The sequence below is a fragment of the Mesoplodon densirostris genome, chromosome 17 (assembly GCF_025265405.1).
Source record: "Mesoplodon densirostris isolate mMesDen1 chromosome 17, mMesDen1 primary haplotype, whole genome shotgun sequence".
Taxonomy (NCBI): Eukaryota; Metazoa; Chordata; class Mammalia; order Artiodactyla; family Ziphiidae; genus Mesoplodon; species Mesoplodon densirostris.
This window is the reverse complement of record NC_082677.1, coordinates 75932957-75959817: the sequence shown is the minus strand read 5'-3', so window position 1 is coordinate 75959817 and position 26861 is coordinate 75932957. Positions and strand designations below refer to the sequence as shown.

The 26861-nt window shown below is 48.5% G+C and overlaps 1 protein-coding gene across 2 annotated transcripts in view; it reads right to left on the bottom strand.

Annotated features, from left to right (window-relative positions):
• Nucleotides 1–19885, bottom strand: part of ARHGEF7 (Rho guanine nucleotide exchange factor 7) — a 125380-nt gene extending 105495 nt beyond the window's left edge. Inside the window, exon 1 of one of the 2 annotated variants that reach the window (XM_060079574.1) lies at nucleotides 19541–19885. In XM_060079574.1, the coding sequence (XP_059935557.1) occupies nucleotides 19541–19705 (165 nt within the window). In that variant the 5' untranslated portion in view covers nucleotides 19706–19885. The remainder of the gene's footprint in view (nucleotides 1–19540) is intronic. The other variant, XM_060079573.1, reaches the window with a different exon arrangement.
• Nucleotides 19886–26861: the final 6976 nt, after the last annotated feature.

Genomic DNA, 26861 nt, shown 5'->3' with positions numbered 1-26861 from the left:
TACTGGAAGACACTTAAGCTTTTAATAAAGTACATTTTTCTTTGGCTTCCCTTCTTCAATATATCCCAAAGCCCAGCTCCTGTATGGATGCTATGGTCATCTGGGGAAAAATAAAGATGTCATCCATTAGTGTGGAGCTAGGCAAGCCACAAAGGGTGATCAGAAATATGAATGCACTAAGTTCAGCCATCCCAGACATGGGGGATGTCAGGGGCAGGCAGACCAGCAAGACTGCGTGGCTTAAATTAGCTCGGGTGTCCCCCGAGGCCCGGTTCCCACAAGCTCTAAAAGCACATCTTAAGTCCTTCAGAGACGGTGGCGACAGTCCCAAATTGATACCAGTGCCAAAAGTGGATTTTTTTGAATGTGGGCATAAACTTTCACCAAACTACCTAGGTTAAATTTCTCCACTGCATTTGTGTTTTGCTCTGCCAGTAATGTTAGATCAAAACAGGCAGGTGAGTAGTAATCGTCAAATGAGAGCAATCTTGAAAATAGCACATGCCCTGTGGTGGCTGTGATCCAGACACCTGGGACGCAGAGGTGCACGGGCCAGGCCGTCATTAATGTCTCGTGCCTTCCTTAAGTGGACGCCATTTCTTACACCTTTGAAGGATCTTGATACAGGGAAACAGGAGTACGAATTCCTAAGACAACTCAGACTGGGCCTTGTAATCAGAGATTTTTCTTAACTGAAGTTTCGCCTGTTCATATGGACTAATCATCCCTTTTTACCTCTCATTCTCATGCTTTCAACCCAACGGAAACATGTATTTTGTAAATCTGAGCCACGGCTTACTTTCCTCTTAAGCTCAATTTCTGCAGTGTTTCTGGTCCTTTGACATCCATCTCCTCTCCTACTGAGCACATTTCAGAATGGCTACCAATGTCTTTGCCTGTGTCCATTGGTGGAAAAGCCTGTAGAGAGGCTCGTGGTCTCCGATGGGAGGGTGCCACGTACCTCTGCAGTGTCAGTGCAGCAGGTAGGGGCGAGAATACCCCCAGGAGAGGAGCCCCACCCCCCAGGACCATGGGGCACTGGTGGCCGCAGGCCTCACGGGTCTGCTGTTTGCCTCACGGACAACCCAACCCCCTACCTTTGACCGAGACACCTCAAGGTAGAATGTCAAGTCCTGTCCCCGCAGCCACTGCTGGGATTGCACCGATGAAACCTGTGTCCTCAGGTGTCTGCGCGGGGCCTGTGTGGCCTGCCACCCCATTGGTTTACCTCGCTGTGCAGGCTCCCTCCTTTCCCACACAGTGAAGCCAGGGGCAGCAGTGGGAGCTTCGGAGCAGCACCCTGCCTCGTGCCCGACCAGCCCTCCTGGTGAAAGAACCCGTCTTTCATTTCTAAACAGCCCGAGAAGCTGCATTTAAGGCAAGTTAAAGCCTCTGGGCCAGAAGATGGGACACTGACCACCTTGGAGAAAGTTCTGTTTTCACCCACACGTTAGCATGTGGGAGGTTTGAAGGCATGCAGAGAGGGCTGGCTGACTTTGGAGAGAGGCTGGGAAGCGAAAGGGAGCCTTCACCAGAGGAAGGAACGTGAATAAGGGGAGAGGAAAAAGCTGAGGACGCTCACTGGCAAGTGTGCCTCTCTATAACTAGCAGCCAAGACCCTCCCCAGAGGGAACGGCAGGGGAAGCAGGCGACCACAGCTTGGAACATTCGTGCTGTAAAAGCCTCTTGCATGAAAGAAGCCAGTCGAGACTTCATATTAAGTGTGGGTAATAAAAAGGTGATCAAAAGCTCGTTATCTCCCGGAGCTCTTAAGTACCTGCAGAGTACCCGCTGAAATAGGGCTGTAGCTGTGTGTAAGATGTGGAGCAGTATGTAGTTCAAAACTACATTTTCAAACGATCACTTAGAAAAACTGACCTTCATTCGTTAAAGATAAGGCGGCCAATGCATACTCAGGAATTCTATTGCTTCCATATTACTAGAGCTGGAACATCTCCCTGCACATTTATAATTTGCCTGTCGCATCACTCCTCTGCTCAAAACCCTCCAAAGCCCCCCATTTCACTCAGAGTAAAAGCCAAAATCCTTTAAGAGAATAAAAGGTAAGACACAGACTGAACGAAAGTACTGTATTTGCGAAACACATATCCAATCACGGATTTATATCTAAAACATACAAAGAACTACTAAAACTCAACAATAAGAAAATAGCCCAATGTAAAAATGGGCAAAAGACCTGAACAGTCTCCTTACCAAAGAAGATATACAGATGGCAAGGCAACTAAACATATGAAAAGATGATCCACATCATATGTCATCAGGGAAATGCAAATTAAAAGAACAGTGAGACATTGCCGCACACCCATTAGAATGACACAAATCTGGACTTCCCTGGCAGTCCAGCAGTTAACGCTTCACCTTCCAGTGCAAGGGGTGTGGGTTCAATCCCTGGTCAGGGAGCTAAGAGCCCACATGCCCCGCGGCCAAAAAAAAACAAAACGTAAAACAGAAGCAATGTTGTAACAAATTCAATAAAGACTTTAAAAATGGTTCACATCAAAAAAAAATCTTAAAAAAAAAAAAAAAGAATGACACAAATCCAACACTGACAGCACCCAGTGCTGGCGAGGACGTGGAGCAACAGGAACTCTCATCTGCTGCTGATGGGAATACACACTGGTCCACACCGTGGAAGAGACTTACTTATAAAACTAAACATCCTCGTATCATAAGGTCCAAAAATCTTGCTTCTTGGGTAAATTTGCTTTACCCAAATGAGTTGAAAACGTGTCCATGCAAAAACCTGAATACAAATGTTTATAGCAGCTTTATTCATAATTGCAAAAAGCTGGAAGTAATCAAGATGCCCTTCAGTAGGCGAATGAATAAATAGACTGTGGTCGATTCAGAAGATGGAAGATCATTCAGCAATAAAAGAAAATGAGCCACGAAAAAGCATGGAGGAGACTTCAGTGCATGTTACTAAGTGAAAGAAGCCAATCTGAAAAGGCTACGCACTGTATGATTCCAACAATATGACATCCTGGAAAAAGTAAAACTATGGCAACAGTAAGAAGATCAATGGTTGCCAGGGACTAGGGGAGAGGACGGGATGAACAGGCAGAGCACAGAGAATTTTTAGGGCAATGAAACCATCCTGTGTGACACTGTGATGATGGATATGTGTCATCTCCAAACCCACGGACTGCACAGCACAGAGTGAACCCTAACGTACATTATGGACTTTACTTAATAATGTATTGGTCCTGCTTCATCAACTGTAACAGGTGTCCCACACTAGCACAAGACGTTAATAATAGGGGAAAGTGGAGAGGGGTGGATGGAAATTCTGTGTACTTTCTGCTAAATTTTCTGGAAACCTAAAACTGCAAATAAAGTCTACTCATTTTTTTTTAAGTCAAAGTCCTTATGATGGCTGAGCAGGCCCTGCACGGTCTGTTCCCTCGTTCCCTCCTTGACCTCATCATCAGCCAGCTGCTACTCTCCCCCAACTCAGAGTGGCCTCTGCTGTTCCCAGAATTTGCCAGGCAGGCTCCTACCTCAGGACCTTTGCACAGCCTAGTCCCTCCACCTGAAATTCCCTTCTCCCCGTTGTTCACGTCATGCCTTGCTCATATACATCAAGTCTTTGTTCAAATGTCACTTTTCTGTAACGCCTACCCTACCTACCAGAAGTAAAACGGCAATGTCACCCTAATTGCTGGCATCCCCCCCATTTTTCTCCATAGCCCTATCACTGTCTAACATGCTGTGCAGTCTACTTGTGTACTATGTACACGTCCAGAATACCTCCCTGTGCGGTGAAATATATGCTGCACAGGCAGTCTGTTTGATGAGTGTTAAATCTCAACACCTGGCATATACAAGCACTTAGTATATTATTGGTTCCGTGAATTAATGGTTTAATTAATTTAATTAATTAATGGTTTAATTAACCTTTGCCTATGACACTAATTCGGTACCAGAATCACTTGGTTATAGCCACCTGAAGTGAAGGTGAGTGATGCTGACAGAACCTAGAACCAAAAAGTAATATAATTGGTCTCATATGAGCATTGAATATTTGAGACAGGAGCTGTGCTGAAAAACACTTGGAAATATAATCACCATAGACAAAACAGTACAGAGACATAAAAGACGCTCTTGGGTTTTACCATAAACCCTAAGCTCTGTCTGTCACGGCTGACGGATGCATCCTATTACCACCGGCTCCGTCTGAGGCCGGCCGCCCGGCTGCTGCCCAGCTCTCCGAGGACCGCCAGCTCGGCATCCAGGGCTCCGTTTTCGCTCTGTGTGTATCAGGCGTCGGTCAGCCGGGCGCCGCGGAGAGCCAGCACTCTGGTTTCAGCGCCGTCTCCTGTCACTGAGGAAGATCGCTGCCTCGAAGTGGGGCTCCCGGAACCAGCTGGCTGGCGCCCCCAGGCCTCAGCTCCTGTCGGCGCTGGCACGTTGTACAGCCGCCCACGAAACCTGCGTGGGGACAGGCTTGCCTTATGCCCGGGTCCTAAGTTTCACAAAGGGGCCAGAACAAGCTGATGAGGCCCTCCCGTGATTCTGACATTTCAGAGCTGAGAGACACACGGGGAGAGCGGGACAGGGAAAGCAGTGAGGAAGGGCGCCTCCAGAGCTGCAGCTTGTCCTTGGTCCGCTAGCTCAGCTCCCCGCGGCCTCGGGGGGCAGGCGCAGCCCTCACCGCATCCCGCTCCTTCAGCCTGCTTCCCCTCCGTCCCCAGGTTCCGTCCTCTGTCCTCTGCACTCGACTTCTGAGCCAGCCGGTAAGCTTTACTTCAGTTATTCTGTATCTCAGCTCTGTAATTTCCGTATGTTTCTTTTGCATAAGCCCTCTTTCTTTGCTGCGGTCTCCTATTCTTCCACTTGTCTCAAGAGAATCTGTCATTGTTTTTGAAGCCTTTTTATGATGGCGGCTTGAAAACCCTTGTCAGGTGATACCAGACTCATTCACTGCGAGGAGACGGTCGCTGAAGCTCGTCTCCACCACGACACCTAGAAAAGCAGGTCCTGTGACCAGACATGGGTAGGGGTCGGGGAGGTTGCCAGAAACCATCTCTGTTTTCTCCATATTCAGTGACAAAGTGAATTCTTAGTTGGCTACTGAATTGAAAAGCATAGACTGCAATGAACTCAAGACGCACGTCCTCGGTGGCGGTGGAAGGCCAGCATGCGCCGCAGACCCTGCAGACCTGCAGAGAAGCAGGGCCCCAGTTTAAGGACCCTATAGGCCCACGGCCCCTGGGAGCAGCACGGGACAGAGGCACAGCTCAGCGGACCTACTCGCTGGACCCAGATGCCCCCCACCCACAGCTCAGCAGTACGGGTGATTTACCCCTCCCCCGAAAGCTGTAGTTTCAAAGAGAACCCTTACCCACAGGTGTCTCCATATCTTTCGGTCGCTTTTAGCGACTCGTCATCTTACTTAGCTATGGTTCCTCCCAACCCTAATATGAGTATTTCAAGGATTCCTCCTTAAGTGCCTCAACTTAAATAATAAATTCATCAAATCTCATACAAGCCTCCTGAGCTTGGCCTCAATACAGATGGTGTTTCTCTTCTGTGTATTTTTTTAAATATTTATTTATTTGGCTGCTCCGGGTCTTAGTGGCAGCACGCGGGATCTTTAGTTGCAGCGTGTGGGATCTCTTGAGTTGCAGCTGTGGGACCTAGATCCCTGACCAGGGATCGAACCCGGGCCCCCAGCATTGGGAGTGTGGAGTCTTAGCCACTGGACCACCAGGGAAGTCCCTCTCTTCTGGTTTTTTTTGTTTGTTTGTTTGTTTGTGTTTTTTTGTTTTTTTTTTTTCTTTTTGCGGTATGTGGGCCTCTCACTGTTGTGGCCTCTCCCGTTGCGGAGCACAGGCTCCGGATGCGCAGGCCCAGCGGCCATGGCTCACGGGCCCAGCCGCTCCGCGGCATATGGGATCCTCCCAGACCGGGGCACGAACCCGTATCCCCTGCATCGGCAGGCAGACTCTTAACCACTGCGCCACCAGGGAGGCCCATCTCTCTTCTGTTTTATGCAACAATTTTCTAGATGTAAAGAAACATGAGGAATCCCATTTTCCAGATAAACTCCAAGTGCCCCTTCCAATCCAAGGCAGGATTTCGTTCCAGGCTCTCTACCTCCATGTTTCAATGCCCCAAAAGCAGCATGGGGTCTGCTCTGTCCTGAACTAAAAGGCACTAGGTTAGGAAATTTCCCAAGCATGGCGGTGGGGGCCACATCCAGGTAGGTGAGCAGCCTGTGCTCACCTGTGGAAAAGCCCCCAGGTGACCACACCTCGGTCTCCCGTCTTCTTAAAGCGCCGTGCATGCAATCTGGCTGGTCCCAGGTTATGGTACTCCTGAGCTGAGGAGCTCAGTGGGCCGTCAGTGGTCCTGAAATGTGTCCCCTGGAACAGCAGCATCAGCATGACCTGCACACCTATGAGAAACGCTGATCCTCAGCCCCACCCAGACCTACAGAATCAGAAACTCTGGGGTGGAGTCTGGCAGTCTGTATTTTCACAAGCCATCCAGGCGCATTTGGGCACGCTCAAGTCTAAGAACCACATAGTCACCTAAGCCAAAGGTACAAAGCAATGAAAAGCCCATCATTACTTGAAAACAACTTGAAATGCAGGTACTGCTCACTCTGGTATCAGTAATTTCACTAACATTTTTACATAAAATTGTAAAAATTTTTATACAAAAAATTAATTGTTGGGCAGCTATACCACTTCCAGCTGTAAGAAAAAGAAAACCATCCCAACCCAGAGCTTTTCAAGCCATAAGCTCCTCAATGAGAGAGAGAGAGAGAGAGAGAGAGAGAGACTTCTTCCTTCCCTACCCCCGCTCCCAATAATACTCTCCCCACCATCCTCTCAAAGAAAAAGGATTAAGGAGAGAAAATAACTGGTGAGCTTCCATTCCCCACACGTGGAGACAGGCTGAATAGTGCGGGTTTCATTGCTTTGATTGGGAAAAATAATACCCAAAAGCTAAACACTGCTTACATTTACTGTGGTTATTTAGGGACAATATTCCCGATAAACACTGCTTGATTTACCTTTATCTCCCTTCTTTTATTATGATATGTAACTAATTGTGAGCATTTTCTAAATGAGAAAGAGAAAGCAAATCCCAGGAGAGATGTGTGTATACTCATAAAATTATAAAACAAATAGTCCTCAACTTGAACCTGAACTTTCTAAAAATTATACGTTGACATCCCTAAAAGGTCTTATACCTCCATCAGACCTGGGCTTTCAAATGTCAGCGGCAAAACACAGAGACAGCCTAGAGCAGTAAGTTCTCAGCCATGTCCCCATCTTTACCTTTAAAGCCATTCGTGAATGTAAAATGAATCAAAGGGGGAAGTAAAATGAATCAAAGGGGGAAGATTAAACACCTGACGTTAATTCGTTTAAGACAAGACGGAAACCTCAGATGGCTCAGAGTTACCACTGTTCAGTCTCAACACACTCTCTGGACTTGAACACATGTTAAAACAGGTAGGAAATGAGGGGAAAAACACCATAGATACGCTTCCCTGAAGCCACTGAAATAGTTTTCTAGAGTCTCCTTTATCAAGAAAAAAACAGCTGAAGGTCAACTTCCTCTTAACAAAATTTCCGAGTTCCTGAGCATCATAATGTGAAAACTCGCTGTAAATTCATACATCTCTGCGTCCAGTGGGCCCTCTGTGGGTGCCCAGCTGTCCCCCACTCACGCTCCACACTCCAACATTCTCTGCTCCCCAACCTCCATGTCTGCAGCTGCCCCCGTTCCAACACCCCCTCCCCAGCTCCTCTGTCTGTCCTGAGCTCACACTCCCCCCTTTACCTGAGCACAGGCGCCCTTGCTAAGATCACAAATGACTGGGTTGACTGCTCAGCCAGGCCTGCCCAGCACAGTCCAGGCATGCCCGCTGTCCCAGGATGATCAGTGACAGAGCCCTCTTCCCTTCAAGCACACTGCCAATGCTTTTTGGGTTTGGGGTTTTGAAGCCCACTCCCTTGGCCTCTCGCAGTCTACTGGACATCCTCCTCCACTGACTTCAGGTCACCACACTACCCCCCGGACTTAACCACCACCTTCCTTAGCCCCTCAGGCTCGTCCGCATTGCCTGGCCAGCCACGTCTGAGTCCCCAAGGCCTTCTGGAGTTCTCACTCTGTAATTTCCCCTTGGGAAAACTCACCACCCCACACTTGCATTCACATCTCTATGGTGTCACTCCCAAATTTATACCCAGCCCAAATGTCCTCTCTGAGCTCCAGTTCAGCACCCTCGGCACTGACTCCATTCATGACCTTCTTGATCCAAGCCTAGGCCCCAGGCCAGGCTCCCACTCACACAGGTGACTCCGCCAGCCATCCCGGTGCACAGCCAGAATCCCGGGAGTTACGTGGACCCACCATGGAGCCCCGCTACCTGCCTTCCCTCACCCTCTCCCCTGCCACCTTCGTGGTTTGGGCAGCATGGTGTCCATCCCAATCCCAGCTCCCACTGGCTCTCAATGGACCACACTAAGAACTTAATAACGCTCTTCTCCGCATCCGTTCTGGGCCCCATCTAATCCATTTCCCACACTGGAAAGTTTGGAGTATTGTTTTCAAAATCTGCAACTGATCACATCATCCTTCCCTTTAAAACTCTGAAAAACCTTTACAACCCAAAGTCACTCAACGTCCCGTGGGGCCTGGCGCGTGGCTCTCTCTCCAGGAGCACTTGAGCTCTCCCTCGGTCTCAGCACTGTGGCCACCCAGACGTCCCCCACTGCTCCTGTAACTACACAGCCCCTCTACTCACGCCAGAGCCCACTCATGTACTGCTTCTGGAGGAGACCTTCCCTGAGACACCATCTGTCCCCTCCGCCAGGTGTAAATCAGCTTCCTCAGCTACACACTTTGAGAAATCTGTTCCTCACCTTCAGAGCATGTATCTCAATTTGTAAAGCAAATTCAAACAGTATCTTTAACGTGCTTCCCCTTCACTAGATGGTATGCGAGTCTATTTTTGTTAATCATTAAGTGTCCCAGCACAATCCTTGAACCACAGTAGACACCTGATACAGATTTGATGAGAAGATAAACAGATAAATAAGTGAGCTCTTGGGCAAGGAGGCTAAGTATACTTGCACTTTAAAATTCCGTACACGTTTTCTGAACAATCAGGTTCAGAAGTAGAGGGCTGGCAGTAAAATGAATTAAGGCTCCACTACGCACATCTCGCAGGGTGAAACTGTCATGTAACACACACTGAGATGTGATCGACATACAGTAAATTGCTCATACTTAAAGTGTACAGTTGGAGCAGTTGCAACACATGTGCACTTGTGAAACCATCACCAGAATCAAGGTAATGAACACCCCTACCCACCAGAGGACTCCTTGTGCCCTCAGAGTGTCTCTACGCAAGCACTGGTCTACTTTCTGTCACTACAGATTATGATGGCTTTTTTGTAGAATTTTATATAAGGGGAATCATACAGTATGAACTTTTTTTCTAGCTTCTTTACTCAGCATAATTTTTACCCACGCTATAGCATATTCCCTTTTATTGCTGAGTAGTGTTCTATGGAAATACAATACTTTGTTTATCCAGATACCAGTTGAAAATATCTGGGTTGTGTCTAGTTTGTGGCTATTTAAAAATAAAGTCCCATTTCCTTGGTTAAACACCTAGAAATGGAATTGCTAAATCATTTGGTTGATGTGTGTTGAATATTTCAAGAAACACCATTTTCTAAAGCGGCTGTACAACTTTCATTCACATCAGCAGTGGATGAGAGTTCCAGCCCATCCACATCCTTGCCGACACGTGGTAGGATCAGTCTTTTCAGTTTTAGCTGTTCCAATAGGTGTGTGTAGTGGTATCTCACTGTGGTTTTAATTTACATTTCCCTAGTGACTAATAATGTCGAGCATCTTTTCATGTGCCTGTCATCTGTATACCTTCTTTGGTGAAGTATCTGCTCAAAACGTTTGCCCATTTTTTAAATTGACTGTTTCCTTATTACTGAGTCTTGAGAGTTCCTTATACATTCTGGATATAAGTCTTACTTGGTAGAATTCACCAGTTAGGCCATCTGGCCTGGAATTTTCTTTATGAGAAGCTTTTAAACTACAAGTTTAAATTTTGTAATAGATACAGGGTTACTGAAGTGATCCGTTTCTTCTTGAACGAGCTTTGGTAGTCTGTGTCTTCCATGGAAATTGTACTTTTCATCTAAGATATAGAATGTATCGGCATAAAAACGTTCATAAGATCCCGTTATTACCCTTTAAACAACTGTAGAATCTATAGTGATTCTTCACATTGGTCATTGGTGTCTTCTGTTTTTCCTGGCCAGTTTAAGAGGCCCATCAACTTTATTGATTTTTCTCAGAGAACCAGCTCTTGGCTTTGTTGGTTTCCTCTAGTAATTTTCTGTTTTCCACGTCACCCATTCCCATACTGTCCTTTATTGTTCTCTTTTGTCTATTAGTTGTGGTGGGTTTAATTTTGCCCTTATTTTTCTATCTTCCTAAGGTAGAAGCTCTATTACAGCCAACAAAAGACTTAAATCGTATGCAGCGTGAGTTCTCTCTCACTCCCAGAATATCGTTTTAACAATTTATAATCAGGGTGCTTAAGACTCACACCCAACAAAATATAGTTACTGTTAGTTATTTGAAGAACCAGCCTTGGCTCACTGACATGGCAGTTACTTGAATTCAGTCTAAGTAAATGTGCTTGGTCAGAGGTCAGAGGAAGGAGAAACAAACTCTTCTCCATTTCTCATCTGCTGATTAAGTCTGAGAGACACTCAGTTCCAGTCTCTCATCACTTAAAAGCAAGGCTTAAAAGTGTGGTACTTTCTGGAAGCTTAACCTTTGCCACAAGGCTGTCGAGAATTTAACCCCATTCTATTTATGGAGCTTGTTTTCAAAAGAAACAAAAATGCCTTAACAAATAAGAGAACGGCGACCAGAAAATGTCATGTTTCCGTGAGAAGAAATCTGTTACCAGCACCAATGTCATGTGAGCATCGTTGAACAAGCCAATTTCTCCGGCACCACAGAAAGATCGCCCTGCGGTTACTCAAGAAATCGAGCCTGAAGAAGATTCCATGTGTTCCCACGCCTCTTACACCTCCTGAGAGCAAGCAACAGAGGCTATGGGCCAGGATGATCCATCTGAAACTCCTAATTTTCTGTCAAAACCCCTTTAACTTTCTTTCGTAAAGTGAACGACAAAGTGATAACCTTTTGGCATGCGTTCAGAAAGTAACAGGCTTTTTCAGAAAATCTGTATTCCTGACAAAAGACTTCTGAACAAATTTGCTAACTTCAGATGGAACTTAAAAGTCTCTTATGAACTTAAACCGTCTCAAGCACAGGAAATCGGTGGGAAAGTGTCTTCCTGGCAGAAGCATAGCAGTGAGACACTCAGAAATGAGGGAGAAAGGCCACCACAGGCCAGAGTGTTTACAAATAACCCAAACTAGACTGTTGTAAGGATTTTTGTTAGACTGCTAAAAAATCATGCTGCCAGAGCATGACTTCACTGCCAGAAACTGCGACTTCAAAGCAAACTTGGAAATGAGGATTCCCATTTTAAACTAAAACTAGATATAAACTGGAAGAGGTTTCAAGTGCTGCACTTTTTTTGGTGCTGAATTACATTCACCTTCTTTAAAGAAAAGATAGGAACTTTATCGGTCGCTTTAAAAAAAAGCTGCTCTAAGTGTAATAATAATTAAAGTTACGCACAGAACACCACTTCCGTTCTCCAGACTTGTACCGTGTCTACTGCCACGGTGAGGCTGAAGGACAAGCAGCCACGAAAGCTCAGTGGCAGCTGAAGTGAGCTTGTGTTTTTGTCCGTTGGGCTGCAGGTCCACCGGGCAGCGCTGGGCTCGCCTGAGCTCGGATCACGCAGCCGATCCGGGCAGCAGCTCTGCCGACCTTGGCTAGGCTCTCCCACAGTTGGGGTTGGTGGGCTGCAGGTGGGTCCAGGAGGCCTCGGCGGGGACAGTTGAGCTCTCTGCCCTGGGGTCTTGCACCCCTCAGCATCCGGGGCCCGGGCTGGTCCTCAGGGTGGAAGCAGAGTCTGAGAGAGCGTGGAAACACACAAGGCCTCTTCAGGCCTGGGCTAGGAAGTAGCACTTGTCACTTCTTTTTTTTTAATTAATTTTTTTTATTTGGTTGTGCCGGGTCTTAGTTGTGGTAGGTGGGCTCCTTAGTTGTGGCTCCAGGGCTCCTTAGTTGCAGCATGCATGTGGGATCTAGTTCCCTGACCAGGGATCGAATCTGGGCCCCCTGCATTGGGAGCACGGAGTCTTACCCACTGTGCCACCAGGGGAGTCCCACACCTGTCATTTCTGCCACGCTCCATTGGCCAGAACAAGTCAAGGTCAGCTCAGATGCAAGAAGTGAGGAAACAGGCTTCACCTCTCAATGGGAAGAGCTGCAGTGTCACGCTACAAGGGCATGGCTACAGGGAGGATGGAGAATTGGGGCCACCTCCATAAACTACCACAACCCTCCTCTAATCTGCTGTGTACCCTAGGAGGTTCACCTCCATAGAGGCTCACCTTTATGCACCACTGCCCCAGAGCCTTCCCCCAGCACTGTCCTGGAGACACCATGCACTTAGACTACAGTGTGAATGACTCTCCCCAGACTGTGCAGTGCACAACTTACACAGCCATACGATGCTGCCCTCAGTGAACCCGTCTGTACAATGATGAGTTTGGGCTGCGTGACATCTTGAGTATTCCTTCCACTGAGAATTCATAAATGCTTTACACTTCAGACCCGATGGTTTCTCTTATGACTTGACTGAAAAGTCAGTACAGAACACATGTATGTGTGTGCGTGTGTTTCCGTGTATACGATGCGTACACTAGCATGCACACAGTAGGTGATAAATACATCAGTTAGATTTAACTATTTTGAAAAACTGTGTTGGAAATGTGTAAACATCCCCACCCTATCTCCCTGCCTTTGTACTACAGCAGACACAGCACTATCCCACAGAAGCAAGGCTGAGAACTACCAGACTGGTTCATAAAACTTTAAAAATTCAGAGCTAAAGTTAGAAGTACAAAAACATCAGGAAACAAATTCTCCTAACCTAACTTGGTAGAATTGAAGAAGGAGGGGAAAAGTCAGAAGTGGAACCCAGGATACACAGGGCCCAGGGATGGCCCCAACGCCCTCCCTCTGCAGACACAGGGCGGGCTGGTGGGCCCTCACTGCCCATCTGTGACTCCTGGCCCTTCCCATGTGTGAAACTCTATCTACACGAAACCTGAGCCCGCAGCTTGGCCCTCTGGCCCCGCGGGCCAGCAGCTGCATGCGCTCAGCAGAGGGCTCAGGAAGCCACGTTCCGTGTTCCCACCACCCCAGACGATGGTAGTCTGGGAGGGTGGGAAGGGAGGGGCCACCAGCCCGCTAAGGTTGCAAGAATCTGCCCAGTTGTGAGAAAAAGGAAATATTCCAGGATTTGAGTAGCCTTAGGGTTCAGATCCTGGCTTAGAGTTTTCCTGGACATAGCAGGAGAAGTTTTCAGTGTTGATCCATAAAATAATAATAACGTCCATCTACGAGGACCTGCTCTGTGCCCAGCACTGCACAAAACCCCTCGCATCTACTTGTCCACCCTCCTAACGACCCTACTGCGCCAACAGGCCGTTCCCTCCAGACAGGAATCGTTAATCTTGTTTTTAGGAGGGGAGGCAATTGAGAGAAGTTAGGCAGGTGCCCAAGGTCACACAGCAAGTGGATGACTCTGGAGCACATACTGGGACCACCCCATTTTACAGTGGCCCCGGGGGGGGGCGGCCGGTGGGTCTGAGGGACCCTAAACCTCCCGCCCCCCGTGCTGCCCGTGGCGGAGGTCAGTGCCCAGAGGGAGGGTGTGCCTTTTGCCACCTTCTACCAGCAGTGACAGACTCATGGGCGACTCCGGCTCCCACGTGATTCCAGTCCAAAAGTCTAGAGACAGCCCTACCAAAAAAGTTTATTATACACACACACACACACACAGTATTATTTCAGATCTTGGTTTAGATAGATTCCCAGTAAATGCAGAGTAATCCCTGAAGCAGGAACCAGCCCTGACTTAGCGCAGGTGGGTGCCCAGCAGGTGTTCACTAAGGCAGCCCCAAAGGTCCCCAGCCAGGGCAGCAGGCTCACCTGCGGTGGAACCTCCCACCTTGAGCCAGCTGGGGACCCGGGCTCGGCAAACTGCCGGGCCTCAGTGTCCTCACCTGTGAAACGGGGAGACACGGGAGGACAGCGGGACGGCAGTTTAGCACCGTGTCTGCAACTCAGGGCGCCCACAGTTGTTTCTTTAAAAGAGAACTAAAGGCGGGCAGTGCTCAAAGAAATGAGGGAAGAAGGCCACGACGGGTGTCACTTCTATTAATAGAATGCGGTCCTGGGAGAGCACAGACGCTGAGTCCTCCCACCCGAGAGCTCCCAGAGGCAGCTGCCCCTGATGAAAGGCCATCCTGCAGCCCTTCCCCCAGCGCCCTGCAAGCCCAAGTCACCCTGGGCGCGTGCGTGTGTGCGTCTGCGTGCGCGTGCGTGTGTGCGTCTGTGTGTGTGTGTGTGTGCGTGCGTGGGGGGGTGGTGCGTGCGTGCCAGCGTCCACACCATAGCACCTCCAGCGTGGGTCTCGGGAGGTCTCTGGAGGTAGTCCCGATTTAAATTGATTTTAGGTGGGGTCATTCTGAATGAGCCCGCAAATGCAGTTACAAGGGGCCTAAAACCCAAACAAGAATCACCCTGGTGCAGGGTCAAGATGGTACTTGAAAGTCACATGCTTCAAAGGCAGATGTTTATCATGACAAAATGAGCTATTCTGAAACCTTAAGCAGTTTCATTAGAAGCAACTTAATACAGCCAATAATTCAGTTTGCAAACTTTAAAGAAGCCTCCTTAAAAAACACAGGAGGTCACGTGTTCTATAACGTTTCCCCCTGCGGGCTTCACCCACGCTGCTGAGCAGGTATTTACAGCAGCTACAGGGCAGGGCGCCGGCTTCCAAACCGGCTGGTCCTGAGTGAGGCCTCACACACCACACTGCCGTTGCTGACCACGTCCTTCTCAGGGCCGAAGGGCCTAGAAAAGGCAAACTGCTCTCCGCGGGCACTCAGAGCTGCTGTCCGACTGGGACTTCTCTTCCACCCCACCCCGCCCAGCCCCAGAATCCTAAGACGGAGCAGAAAGCAAGTCAGGAATCAATTAGGAAAAAGCAGTTTCTCCTTCCCGTGCTGCATCAGAATTCGCTGATTTTCTGCAAGCCTGCGGAAGACCAGCGAGGACTGCCAGATTACAGTTTGGGGAAATACAAACCATATTCTAATCCACGTGTCAGAAAAATCGGCGGAGGCTGGGCAGCTCAGACGCAGGTCCCCCCCAACGCCTCCGTTCCTCAGCGCCTGTTCCTCTCTGCCTGACATCCCGACATCCTGACTTTTGATTTCCTCCTGCCCCACACTGCTCTTGGGGTTTTTGTTTTTTTGGTTTTTTTGAATTTTTGAATTTTATTTATTTTTTATACAGCAGGTTCTTCTTAGTTATCTATTTTACACATATTAGTGCATACATGTCGATCCCAATCTCCCAATTCATGCCACCAGCACCCCCCTCCCCGACCACTTTCCCCCCTTGGTGTCCATACGTTTTTCCCCTACATCTGTCTCTGTTTCTCCTGCTCTTGTTTTTATAGTTATGTTTTCTCCTGGACTAAAACGCTTAAGAACTTGTTATTCAGTCTTTTTATCTCCAACAGCGCTTTGCACCCTTCAGACAGGTAAACACTTAATACGTTGGTTTGGTTCCAACGTATCATCCGACCTGTTATGGGTTGGATTGTGACCCCTGAAACTCATACGTTCAAGCCCTAAGCCCCAGGGCTGCTGAATGTGACCTTATTTAGAACCAAGGTCATTGCCCATGTAATGAGTTGAGGTCATACTGGGGGAGGGAGGCCCTAATCCAATGACTGGTGTCCTTATAAAACGGAAGTTTGGACACAGAAGAGACCCCAGGAGACGCCGTGGGAAGACTGGACTTGAGCTGCCCCGAGCCAGGAACCTCGAGAGGCCTCGGGGAGGCCGGGACAGACCCTCCCCACCCCTGCAGAAGGGGCGGCCCTGCCCACACTGCCATCCGGGACTTCGGCCCCCAGGGTGTGAGAGAATGAAGTTCTGTGTTTAAGTGCCTGGTCTGTGGTACTCCGTTACAGCAGCCCTAGGAAGCTAATACACAGCCAACAGCTTAAACCAGTCTGAACACACACGCACACCCAGGGCATCTAGCAGGGCCAGAGGGCAGCACCTGATTTGTGCATTACACAAATACTGACAGATGGAGTGTCTCCTGGGCAGCATTTTATGGGTTATGGTGTGCTCTGTTATCCTGGGCAAAGAGAGAGAGGACCAGGTTCCTTGAGTGTTTCGTGGTGAACCAAGAAACTTCATCTGCTGCAGTTACAAGTAAAATTAAAGCAGCCTTGGGAATTCCCTGGCAGTCCAGTGGTTAGGACTCGGCTCTTTCACTGCCATGGGCCCGGGTTCAATCCCTGGTCGGGGAACTAAGATCCCGCAAGCCACATGGTGTGGCCAATAACTGACTGACTAAATAAATAAATAAATAAAGCAGGCTTTCACGACTTCCATTATTTGAATGTGGCTTCCTAGTCTTATGGAAGTTTCAGAGGATGGAACATGACTGCCTCTCAATCTCACCCCCTTTGACTAAGTAGTCCAGGGATGTTTAAAGTGTTAACTCACGAGCTCAGCGCTCACAAGCCTCCCTGGAGTCTCCAGTCTTCGTGTGTTTCTCATCACAGGAGGAAGGACGGAAGCAAACAGTGTGGGCAGGTCAGCAAAGCAGCCCGGCCACTACTAGACAAAACCAAAGCGGCAGAGCCTCATGCGCGAAGATTCAGGAGACCTTGGAACGCCCATTTTTCTCTCCCCTACGGCAGAGAACATATCAGAACACAGCGTTGGCAATAACTAAACGTGTCTCTTTTCATAAGCCCCTCCTGTCCCTGGCTGACCTTCCACCTAAAGAAAAGCAGGCTGCATGAGGGGAACCTCAACAGAACGCTTTTTAAAATGAGCAGAACAATCTGAACTGAAATGAACTTCCACTTAGTTCCTCACCCTCTTCGCCGGCCCTAAAACAGAACAAACCAACAGAACGCATGAAACATACTACGACATGCTTTCTTAATAAAAGGCACATGGGAAACCCCAGCCACCTCCACACGTTTCTCCATTCTGCACTACGCTATCCCCGGCCGAATGGTTCGTGTTACATTTTGTGAATTTGCAGAAGTTAAGCTGCAGGCTGCTTACATCTCATTAATCAGTCTTCTGTGTGTTCACGTAGCAAACTGGGGTCAAGTTAAGAGCCTTTCAGTTCCATGTGAATACTCGGTGAAGTTTCCAAATGTTCCTTTTTAAGGAAAAACGTCCTCAGACTAACATTCCCACATTCGGTGAAAGCTGTTCGGCGTGTGTGCTTCCTGGCAGACGTTATTCGGTGTGCACGCAAACATCGGAAAGTTCAGCTAAATAACCCTTCTTGGGAAACGGAAAATGCTCGTGACATTTCTAAAACCCAGGGTTTCCAGAGGTGGGGAATGGCTAACATTTTACTGCCCAAACCTACCGTCACACCACAGAGAATCGGTAGCTCTGTCTATAACGTGCTACTTTGACGTTGAACTTTCACTGTGACTGTGTCCCTCTAAACAAACCAGTTGGGGCCCAGGGGGAGTAAAAGGGTAGCTACGCTATAAGAAGTTTCAAATGACCACAGTTTTAGAACATGTTGGGTTGTTTCAGTTTGGCTTCTGCAAATTAAACATGTTATTCATTCCTCTCTTCGTTGTTTCTGAGATGAAAGGAATGCTACAGTTTTCTAAGAAAATCTTTCTCCATTTAAAAGAAAGTGATTATTGAAGTCTGCCAGTCAATATGAATGCAATTAATATGCCAAATAATATATGCATTGATAATGACATGTTTTTATCAAACAGCCTCTGAAGTTTCTTAAAGCTTCACTTTTAGAAATGGAAGTCTTTTACATAAGCCTATTTTGGTAAACTTAGCATGCATTTTCAATGCCTTTCAACATCTGTCTTTTATTACCAGAGGTCCTGATATCCAGATGACAGCGAAGTATTTTGAGCGCCTGGAAAGACAGAGCCTGCTCCTTATTCCTGTCTTAAATCATAATTTGATTGTGACATCAGGTTCATTTAGAAGCAACATTTTTATTTCCTGGACAGACAGGCAGCTATTCACTCTAAAATGCAGGTTCTGTTTTCATAAATATGTTCCTAAAACTAGTAGGCGTACACAATTCATATTAAATAAAATCTTCTCTGACCTTTTAAATGTAGTGCCAGAACATGAGCAACTTAAAAGTTTAAACAGTTTACTTTTTAAAGTCACCTAATTAACATTTTATTATTGGCAAAGTGATACTGTGCTTTTCGGGCCAGTACACCCCATTTAAAAAATTAAATAGTTTTTCCTAATTATGGTGCACTTTAATTTCTACATTTAACACCATTTAAGTGATTGTTGATCCTAAGATTATGTACTGGCAAAAAAACTGGGATAAGATTGTAGTGTCTTTGAGATACAGGGATCCACCGTTTTAAAAAGCGCTCTCTCCGCTCGCCCCTGCTTTGTCAGCTGAGCCACAGAAAAGCAAACTTTAATCACTCAGAGTTGCGGTCAAGGTTCACCCTCCAGCCCCAAGGAAACCACAAGTCACGAAGAGGAGAAGCAGGGTCTGTAGGACTAGGGATTCTGTTCAAAATCAGGTATGAACCTGAAACTGAAATCTAGGGCTTGAAGCCAGCCTTGAAGTATGCCAGGGCTTTCCAACCCTGTGTCTGCCATCCTTTGGGCTTGGAGACATGAGCATTCTTTCATGGGGAGGGCAGTAAATCATTTCACAACCCAGCCCTCAGCTACTGATACATGCATCCTTTAAAAATGCATAGCAATTGGTCAATTAAACAGAGGGCGAAACTCTCGTACGATACCACCAACAAAAGCTGTTCAAACAAAGCCTGGGAGGACGCTTTGCACGGCGGTTTTCTGCTCAGGTCACGGAGAGGGGCGACTCCTCCTTCGGGCGGGGCAGAGCGGAGCTCCCCGTCCCTCCCGGCCTCCCCGGGGCCGTTCCCCTTGAACGCGGCCCGGACCCCTCCCCAGCCGGCCCCGCACACAATGGCGCCCCGAGCGGGATCCCGCCACCGGGTCCTCGCGCCAACAGCGCGCCCCCCGCGCGGGCCGCGTTCCCGGGTCCGCGCACAAAGGAGGCGCGTGGGCTCCTCCGCGCCCCGCGCTCTCCCGGCCCGCGCGGCCACCAGGTGCCGGCGCCAGCGACCCCGCGCCCGAGCGCCTCCGCGCATCCCGGGCCGCGGTGGGGGCAAGGTGGGGCGCGGGGCCTCCCGCCGCCCGCGGCGCCCGCCGCCGGGCCTCCCACCGCTCCGGGCCTGGCTGCCGCGGGGGCGCGGGCCGGGGGCACTCACTTTCTCGATGGTCCCGGGCAGCAGGCGCTCCAGCAGCCTGCAGAGGACCACCCCATCCTTCAGAGACGCCTGCAGGAAGCCCTCCGGGTCCGAGATGGTTTTCTTGGGCGACTCCAGCACCCCCAAGGTAATGAGCCACGTAACGGTCTGCTCGGCGGAATTCATAGCGGCGGCGCGCCCGGCCTCCCCGCGCCGCGAGCCCGTCTCGGCGCCGTTCACCTCGGAGCGGCCGCGGCCCGGCCGGCTGCGCCCACCGCCCCCTCCTCCTGCTCGCCCATGGAGAGGCCGGCGACGGCGATTGGCTCGGGCGGCGCCGCGGTCCGGCCGGCTCGCGCTCCCTCGCGTGCGTCCTGGCCGACTGTCAAGTGCCTTTTCATTAGATGCACATGAACCTGCGGCGGCCGCCCGGCGCCGCCCCCGCCGCCGCCTCCCGGCTCCCAGCCGCTGCCGCCGATGACATCACCGAGAGGAAAAGAAAGACGCCGCGCTGGAGCGGCCCCGGGCCTCCCGGACCCCGACCCCCGGCCGCCCCGGCACCCGGCGGCCGCACACGCGCCCCCGCGCTCGGGCCCGCCGCCGTGCGCCCTCCGCGCCCCGGCCGGCTGTGCGCGCGCGTCCCCACCTGCGCCGCCGGGTGCCGGGCCCCCGCCCCAAGGGCCCGATGACCTCCAGCAGGCGACAGCCCGCCGGCCGGGAGGGCTCTACGGGCCTCCCAAGCCGCGGGCCGCGCGCCCTTAACGGATGGCGCCTGGCTGGGCCCAAGCGCAGCCCCCTGGGACGCGAGCGCCCGGCCAGGCTCTTCTCGTTGTCCTGTCCCTTCTGCTTCCTTCTTCCCTCCTTGGAAGACTTGGAATCCTTTCCTTGTATTCTTAATTCATGAGTGTTTAAATTATTAAGTGCTTCCCAGAATGCTCTTTTTATTTTTGCCGGTTTTATTTCAAGAGGTAGGGGGTGAGGGGAGCTGCAAACGAGACGCTTGCTTCTCTCCGCTACCTTGCAAGCCAATAATTACAGAACACGGTGATAATTAAGTCTGTAACCAGATGGGTCTAATTCGGGGAGGAAGTGATTTTCCTGATGCTGCTGCGATCCGTGGGGACGTGGACGCCCCGGAGCGCGGCGTGGCCAGTGTCACGTGTGCCCCCTGCCGGGACGCCGGTCCGCAGCGCGTGTGACCTCCCCGGCCGGGAGGGCCGCGGGCCCACTCTGCAAGACCAGAAGCCTTGGAGCGGCTCCACTTTAAATTGATGCCGATGTTTTTCAAACACTGTCAGAGGAAGGTCAAGAAAACAGCAGAGCCCGAACTGGGTGATGATGAGGAAGGAAGGACTGTGAGAACAGCCCAGTCCTAACAGGCCGCTTGGCCACATCACACGGTGGGCAAGAGATGCGCAGCCGGAGACCCGGCTGTGAACCCACACGAGGGCCAGACCTAAAGAGCTGAGACATCCCGCCGCCAGGCCAAGAAGAAGCTTCTTCAAACCAGGAATGACCCTGACACATGTACATGCTAAGGAAGGGAGAGAGACTCTCCTTAAAGAAGGACCGTGAAGGTGTACACGTGTGTCCATTTACTCTACCCTGACTGCCCTGGCAATTTAAAACAGCATTTGCAGTCACCCACAGAGAGCTTACTATGCGCCAGGCACATATATTAATCTCATTAGTGACAAAAGCTAGAAAACGTGAAGATTTAAAAAAACAGAAGCTTAACTCTCCCCTTCCTCTGCTTGCTTTTGCAATCATGAATTGCATTTATTTCCAGCTTCGAGTTAAGCTGTCAAGTTTTCTTTCCACATGAGAACACAAAGTGATTTGAAGAGCGCTATGAATTCTGGATTATAAGGGCCATGTATTCGGTGGTCACAGCTCCCACTTCCTGAGCTCCCAGTGTCTGCCCAGCGCTTGCTCCCTGCTTTGTGTGGCATAATCACGACGACAGCCTTAGGAAGTTTCTCTCATCGTCCCCATTTTAGTGGTTGCACATCCCGCAAGTGGTGAAGATGGACTCAAGCCTGGGCTCTGCAACTCCAGGACCAACCCACCTCACCCACTGTCCAGACCGCTTCCCTATACACTTTCTGGGAAACGGGACGATTCACAGGTCCGTCAAGTGTTGTGCCCAAGGACACTCTATCAACAGAATGGTATTAACCCAAGAGTAGCTGTTCACTGAGATTCCTATTTACTCTCTTTACTGCTGAATTGGGCACATGATTTAGAATACAGTCATTACAATTCCAGATTCCATTAAATTAGGTCTGGCGCTTATAATCTGGTAAACAAGAGTAAGATTCAGCTTGACTCAAGGAAATGGTCCCGCAGAAAGGCAGCTCTAGGGAGTGGCCTTAGGTGGCCAGTGAACCTGGCAGCCAGTCATTGTCAGAAGGGGAACCCAGAGGCCACCTACTATAACTGGCCTTGGAAGTCCCTGAATGTTTTAAAGCTTTATAGCGACTAGTGGCATTCCTTTACCTTGGATGTACATTTATTTCAAAAAAGCTTATTTGGAAGGTATTCTAGAAAGTAACACTGTTCAAAGCTAGGCGTTTTGGGGACGTCTCTGGTGGTCCAGTGATTAAGACTTCACCTTCCAGTGCAGGGGGTGTGGGTTTGATCCCTCTTCGGGGAGCTAAGATCCCACATGCCCCGTGGCCAAAAGACCAAAACACAAAACAGAAGCCATATTGTAACAAATTCAATGAAAGACTTTAAGAATGGCCCACATCCAAAAAAAAAATCTTAAAAATAGCTAGATGTTTTTAAGGGTTTAATTGAGCTGAGTATCCAAGGTGAGCATTTGGTTAAACTTAACATTTTTTCAAGCTCCTATTACAGAGGACACGTGCTGTGGAGGAGAACTCCTTGTTCTAGTGGGCCGGCACCAGTTAAGGTTTTGTCGGTGGAGGATTCTGGCCTTGCCTCTGGAGGCCCTTTGGCGCACCTAAAGATCATGGAAGGGCTCTCAAGTCAGGCGTGTGTCCTTCGGTTCCCTCATTTCTCACGAGATAACTTCAGCCTCATGCCCAGCCAGGCCGGCTGTTAATGCCTGAGGGCCACACGCAGGCCATTGTTAGGGGTTCACCCACAAATAGCCCCAAACCAGGAACTACCCGAAGCTCAGCTGACCTGTGCCAACTCAACTGGAGGATGGTGTTACAAACATGTTAAAATCTACCCCAGCCTGAAGCCGGACGGACAGATGGCTGTTTACCTGGCCATCACACCCTGTAGAGTCGCTTTTATTGAATTGGACCATCACCTAGATTGAAAAATGCAGCGAGAAGCAGTTCTATGAAGCTCACTGTATCTAATGTAAGTATTACCAAAGGCACTCATTTTGTCAAGCAGTGTACTATTTATCTGGCATATATATGGTCAAATGCTAAAAATTAAAGATGCAAGGCAGGAAAAAATATTTTCTGAACATATATAGCTGAGAAGTTACTCAGGACAGGAAGACATTTACAGATACAGTAATCATGACACGTAATGTCAACAAGACGCATATCCTGGTGTGGGTCCTGGAGCAGATCCTGCGTCACCTTGGGTGAACATAGTTCACTTGGGGAGTGATCCCAGGGAGGACAAGTGAAGAAAAGGAGAAAGTGACCCAAAGGTGTGCAGTCAGCGGCGGGGCTCAGCTCCCCCGGGAGCCTTGAGAAGCAAAGTGGATGCTGTATCAGTCAGGGTTCTCCAGAGAAACAGAACCAGTAGGATACGTATAAAGACATTTATTACAAAGGAATTGGCTCACGTGATTACAGAAGCTGGCAAGTCGAATCTGCAGGTGGACCTGCAGGCTGGAGACATGCGGGAAGCTGACGTTCCAGCTTGAAGACATCTGTTGGAGAATCTTCCCTCACCTGGAGGAGGACTGGTGGTTTTGTTCTATTCCGGCCTTCAACTGATTGGGTGAGGCCCACCGATACCGGGGATGGCAATCTGCTTTACGCAGTCTACCAATTCAAATGCTAATCCCACCCAGCTGTGGTGCCAGGGGTGTGTTAACAAGCTGGCTCCCGCTGGCGGCATGTGGGTCCCTCTGGGGCCCTGTATTAGACTCCTGCCATGACCATAACAAAGCACCACAAACCTGGGGGCTCAAAACGACAGAAATGGATTCTCTCACAGTCTGGAGGCTGGAAGTCTGAGATCAAGGTGTGGGCAGGGTGGGTTCCTTCTGAGGCCGTGAGGGAGGTCCTGCTCCAGGCCTCTCCCAGCTCCTGGTGGTGGCTGGCCATCCCTGACCTTCCTTCTTGGCTTCTCTGCCTCTGTCTTCACATGGCATTCTCTCTTTTTCTGTGTCAGTGTCCAACTTTCCCTCATTTTATAAGGATACCAGTCACCAGATTAGGGCCCATTCTCATCTTAAGTTGATTACATCAGCAAAGATCCTATTTCCAAATAAGATCACATCCAGAGGTACTGGGAGTTAGGACTTGATCACATCTTTTGGGAGAGAAAATTCAACCCACAATAGTACCCTTTGAGAAACCAGGACCATGCCTGCCCCAGACATATCCCACCAGAGGAAGGGGAGGCCGAGCTTCCTATCACGTGACATCAAAGCAAGTACGAAATCTCAGACTCTCTCTTTACATGATGCTCGGATCCATGGGAGATTCTGGTGGTGTCATCCCGATCCGTCCATGATGAATCTTCCTGTCACTGTCATTCGTTTCAGTAGCTGTCAATAATTCCCTCCCAGATTCCCTACTTCACTTGGAATTGCAATGGCTTGACATCCGTCCAATACTTGTCAGCTGGAATTCTGTAAAGAGGCCCTGTTATTATACAGATAGTTCCACAGGACAGAGAAGATAAACGCTTATTTTCTGCGTTTACCAGTTTTCAGTGTCATGGGTTGGTGCTGTAGCATCCTGCCAAGGAGACCGATGATTTTTTTAAGTTTCATTATGAATTATGGACTTGAAAAACATATTTGATGCATTTCTGCTTATTTCCCTCTTCCTAGTTTCTCTTTTTTGTACTTGTTGGGAGATGCTTCTCCGTGAGTCTCTCACATTTCTGAATATCTGAGCAGAAGTAGCGATAGCTTTTGTTCTATCTTTTTAAGAGTGTTTTAGACCAAGCACCAAGCCCTTTGAAGATAGAGATATGGTCCCCTCCTGGGCAGAGGACAAATCTGCTTGCTGACCAGTAGATTAAAAATAAGGTCTCCTCTGGGATGAAGTTCAGGCAGGTTCACTTGCAGTCCCTATCAGATTGGGGTTTGCTAAGCTGGGGTTCCTCCGCTGTGACACAAGCCCACCATGTGTGTGGCACCCACCTGAGCCCAGCCTGCATTGCCTTGGACTTGGGAGCAGGGCGCCCTGGTGAGAACCTGAGGCCTATGCTGTCTGCCCTGCCAAGTCACGTATCCTTTGTCTCTGACCCGGGAGTCTTGTGTCTTCTGTCAGCGCCACGAAACTCTGGCTTAACTGTGTTAGCTTTTGAGTAGGTTAAAAATCCCATATCTGTTCTAGTTCTTTATGGTGCTTTTACTCATTTCCCAAGATTAGTTATCAATTACCCCTTTTTTTTTTCTGAATATGGCTTTCACTGTGTCCCATGAGTTTTATTAGAAAGTACTTTCTTTTGCATTGCTCCCAAGAGGATTTGCAATTTCCCTTTTGAGTTCCTCTGAGCAAATCTTTTCTAAGAATATGGTTCTTAATTACCAAGAAATTGGGAGTTTGTTGGCCATTGACTGTGATTAGTCAACTGAGCCTATGAATCTGCTTTTCAAAATTTGCTAAGATTTTAAATGTCCCATGAACTTAAAAGGATGCATATGCTCTGTTCAAGAGATTATATACTTATATGTATTATGTAAGGTTTTTGTGCTTTTTTAAAAAGAACTTTTTATTCCAAAATAATGTTAGACCCACAATAGGTTGCAAAAATAGTACAGAAGGCTCCCAGGTAGCTTCACCCAGCTTCCTTCAAAGATAATATCTCACACAACCAGAGAACAGTTCAAAGCAAGGGAGTTGACATTGGCATAAGACTCTCAGCTAACCTACAGACATTACTGGATTTCACCGGGTTTTATAGGTATTTCTTGTATGTACGTCTATCACCTCCACCGCCTATGTAACCACCACAGTCGGGCTGCAGAACTGACCCGTCGCTGCAGCAAAAGTCCCTGCTGCTGTCCCTTTGGAGTCACACCCTCCCCCGCTGAACTCTTGAGTCTTGTTCCCCCTTTCCTATGAAATACATCTCATTGTCAAAGACATAAATGTTAAGATCAACTTTTCCCTAAATCTCAAATCACGCATTTGAGATGTTCAAAGCACAGGTTAATTGAAAACGTTTATCTTTTTTTTTTTTACAAATTATGCCTTAAATCAATTCATAATGTTCATCTTTCTCTTGATTATTTCTTTTATCCTTATTTTCCCTGGATCTGATGATATGTTTCCATGCCTGTTTTCTTTTTACTTGGACTTACCTGATGACTCTTTACCTATATCCTCATTTTCAACCTTTCTTTATCACGTTAAGTTAGATTGTGTAAAGAGCATAAATGGGTTTATTTTTTGTGCCTCATTGACAGTGTCTGGTTTTTTAAATAAGAAAATAAGTCCATTCATGTTTAGTGTACTGCCTGATAGACTTTATTTTGTCCCCGTTATTTTAAATAAATTATTTTTTACTTTACATTGCTGTTTTCTATTGATATTTTCCTCTTCTATGTGTTTACCGGTGTGTTCAAATGGCTCTTCATTCCATTTTTTGTCCATTGTTTTCAAATTAAAAATGGCATCATAGTTTTCCATTTAACAAATGGTTATCTTTCCTATCTTGGCTTGTAGTCAGACTCGTATACCCTTACTTTTTACAGTGAGATGCCATGACACACTATTTCCCCACCAACACTCTCTGTTTTCTACCTGCTCACCACCCACCTCATAAGATGAGACTTGGGGGACTTCCCTGGTGGTCCAGCAGTTAAGACTGTGTGCTCCCAGTGCAGGGGGCCCGGTTCGATCCCGGGTTGGGGAACTAGATCCCGAATGCCACAACTGAGGATCCTGCATACTGCAATGAAGATTCTGCGTGCCACAACTAAGACCTAGCGCAGCCAGATAAATAAATTTTTTTTTAAAGATGAGACTCGGAGAATGCTCGTGCCACCTCCTCTTCATCTGCCTCAACCCCGCGCTTTCAGAGAGACCACTGGAGAGCTTTGCCTGCTCCCCTTTCTTTACCCCACATGCCCATATTTTGCAATCAGCTTAGCTGTCTATTGTAGGATATACCTTCTTTTCCAGGAGTCTTTATTGAGCACTTGTATTACACACATGGGCAT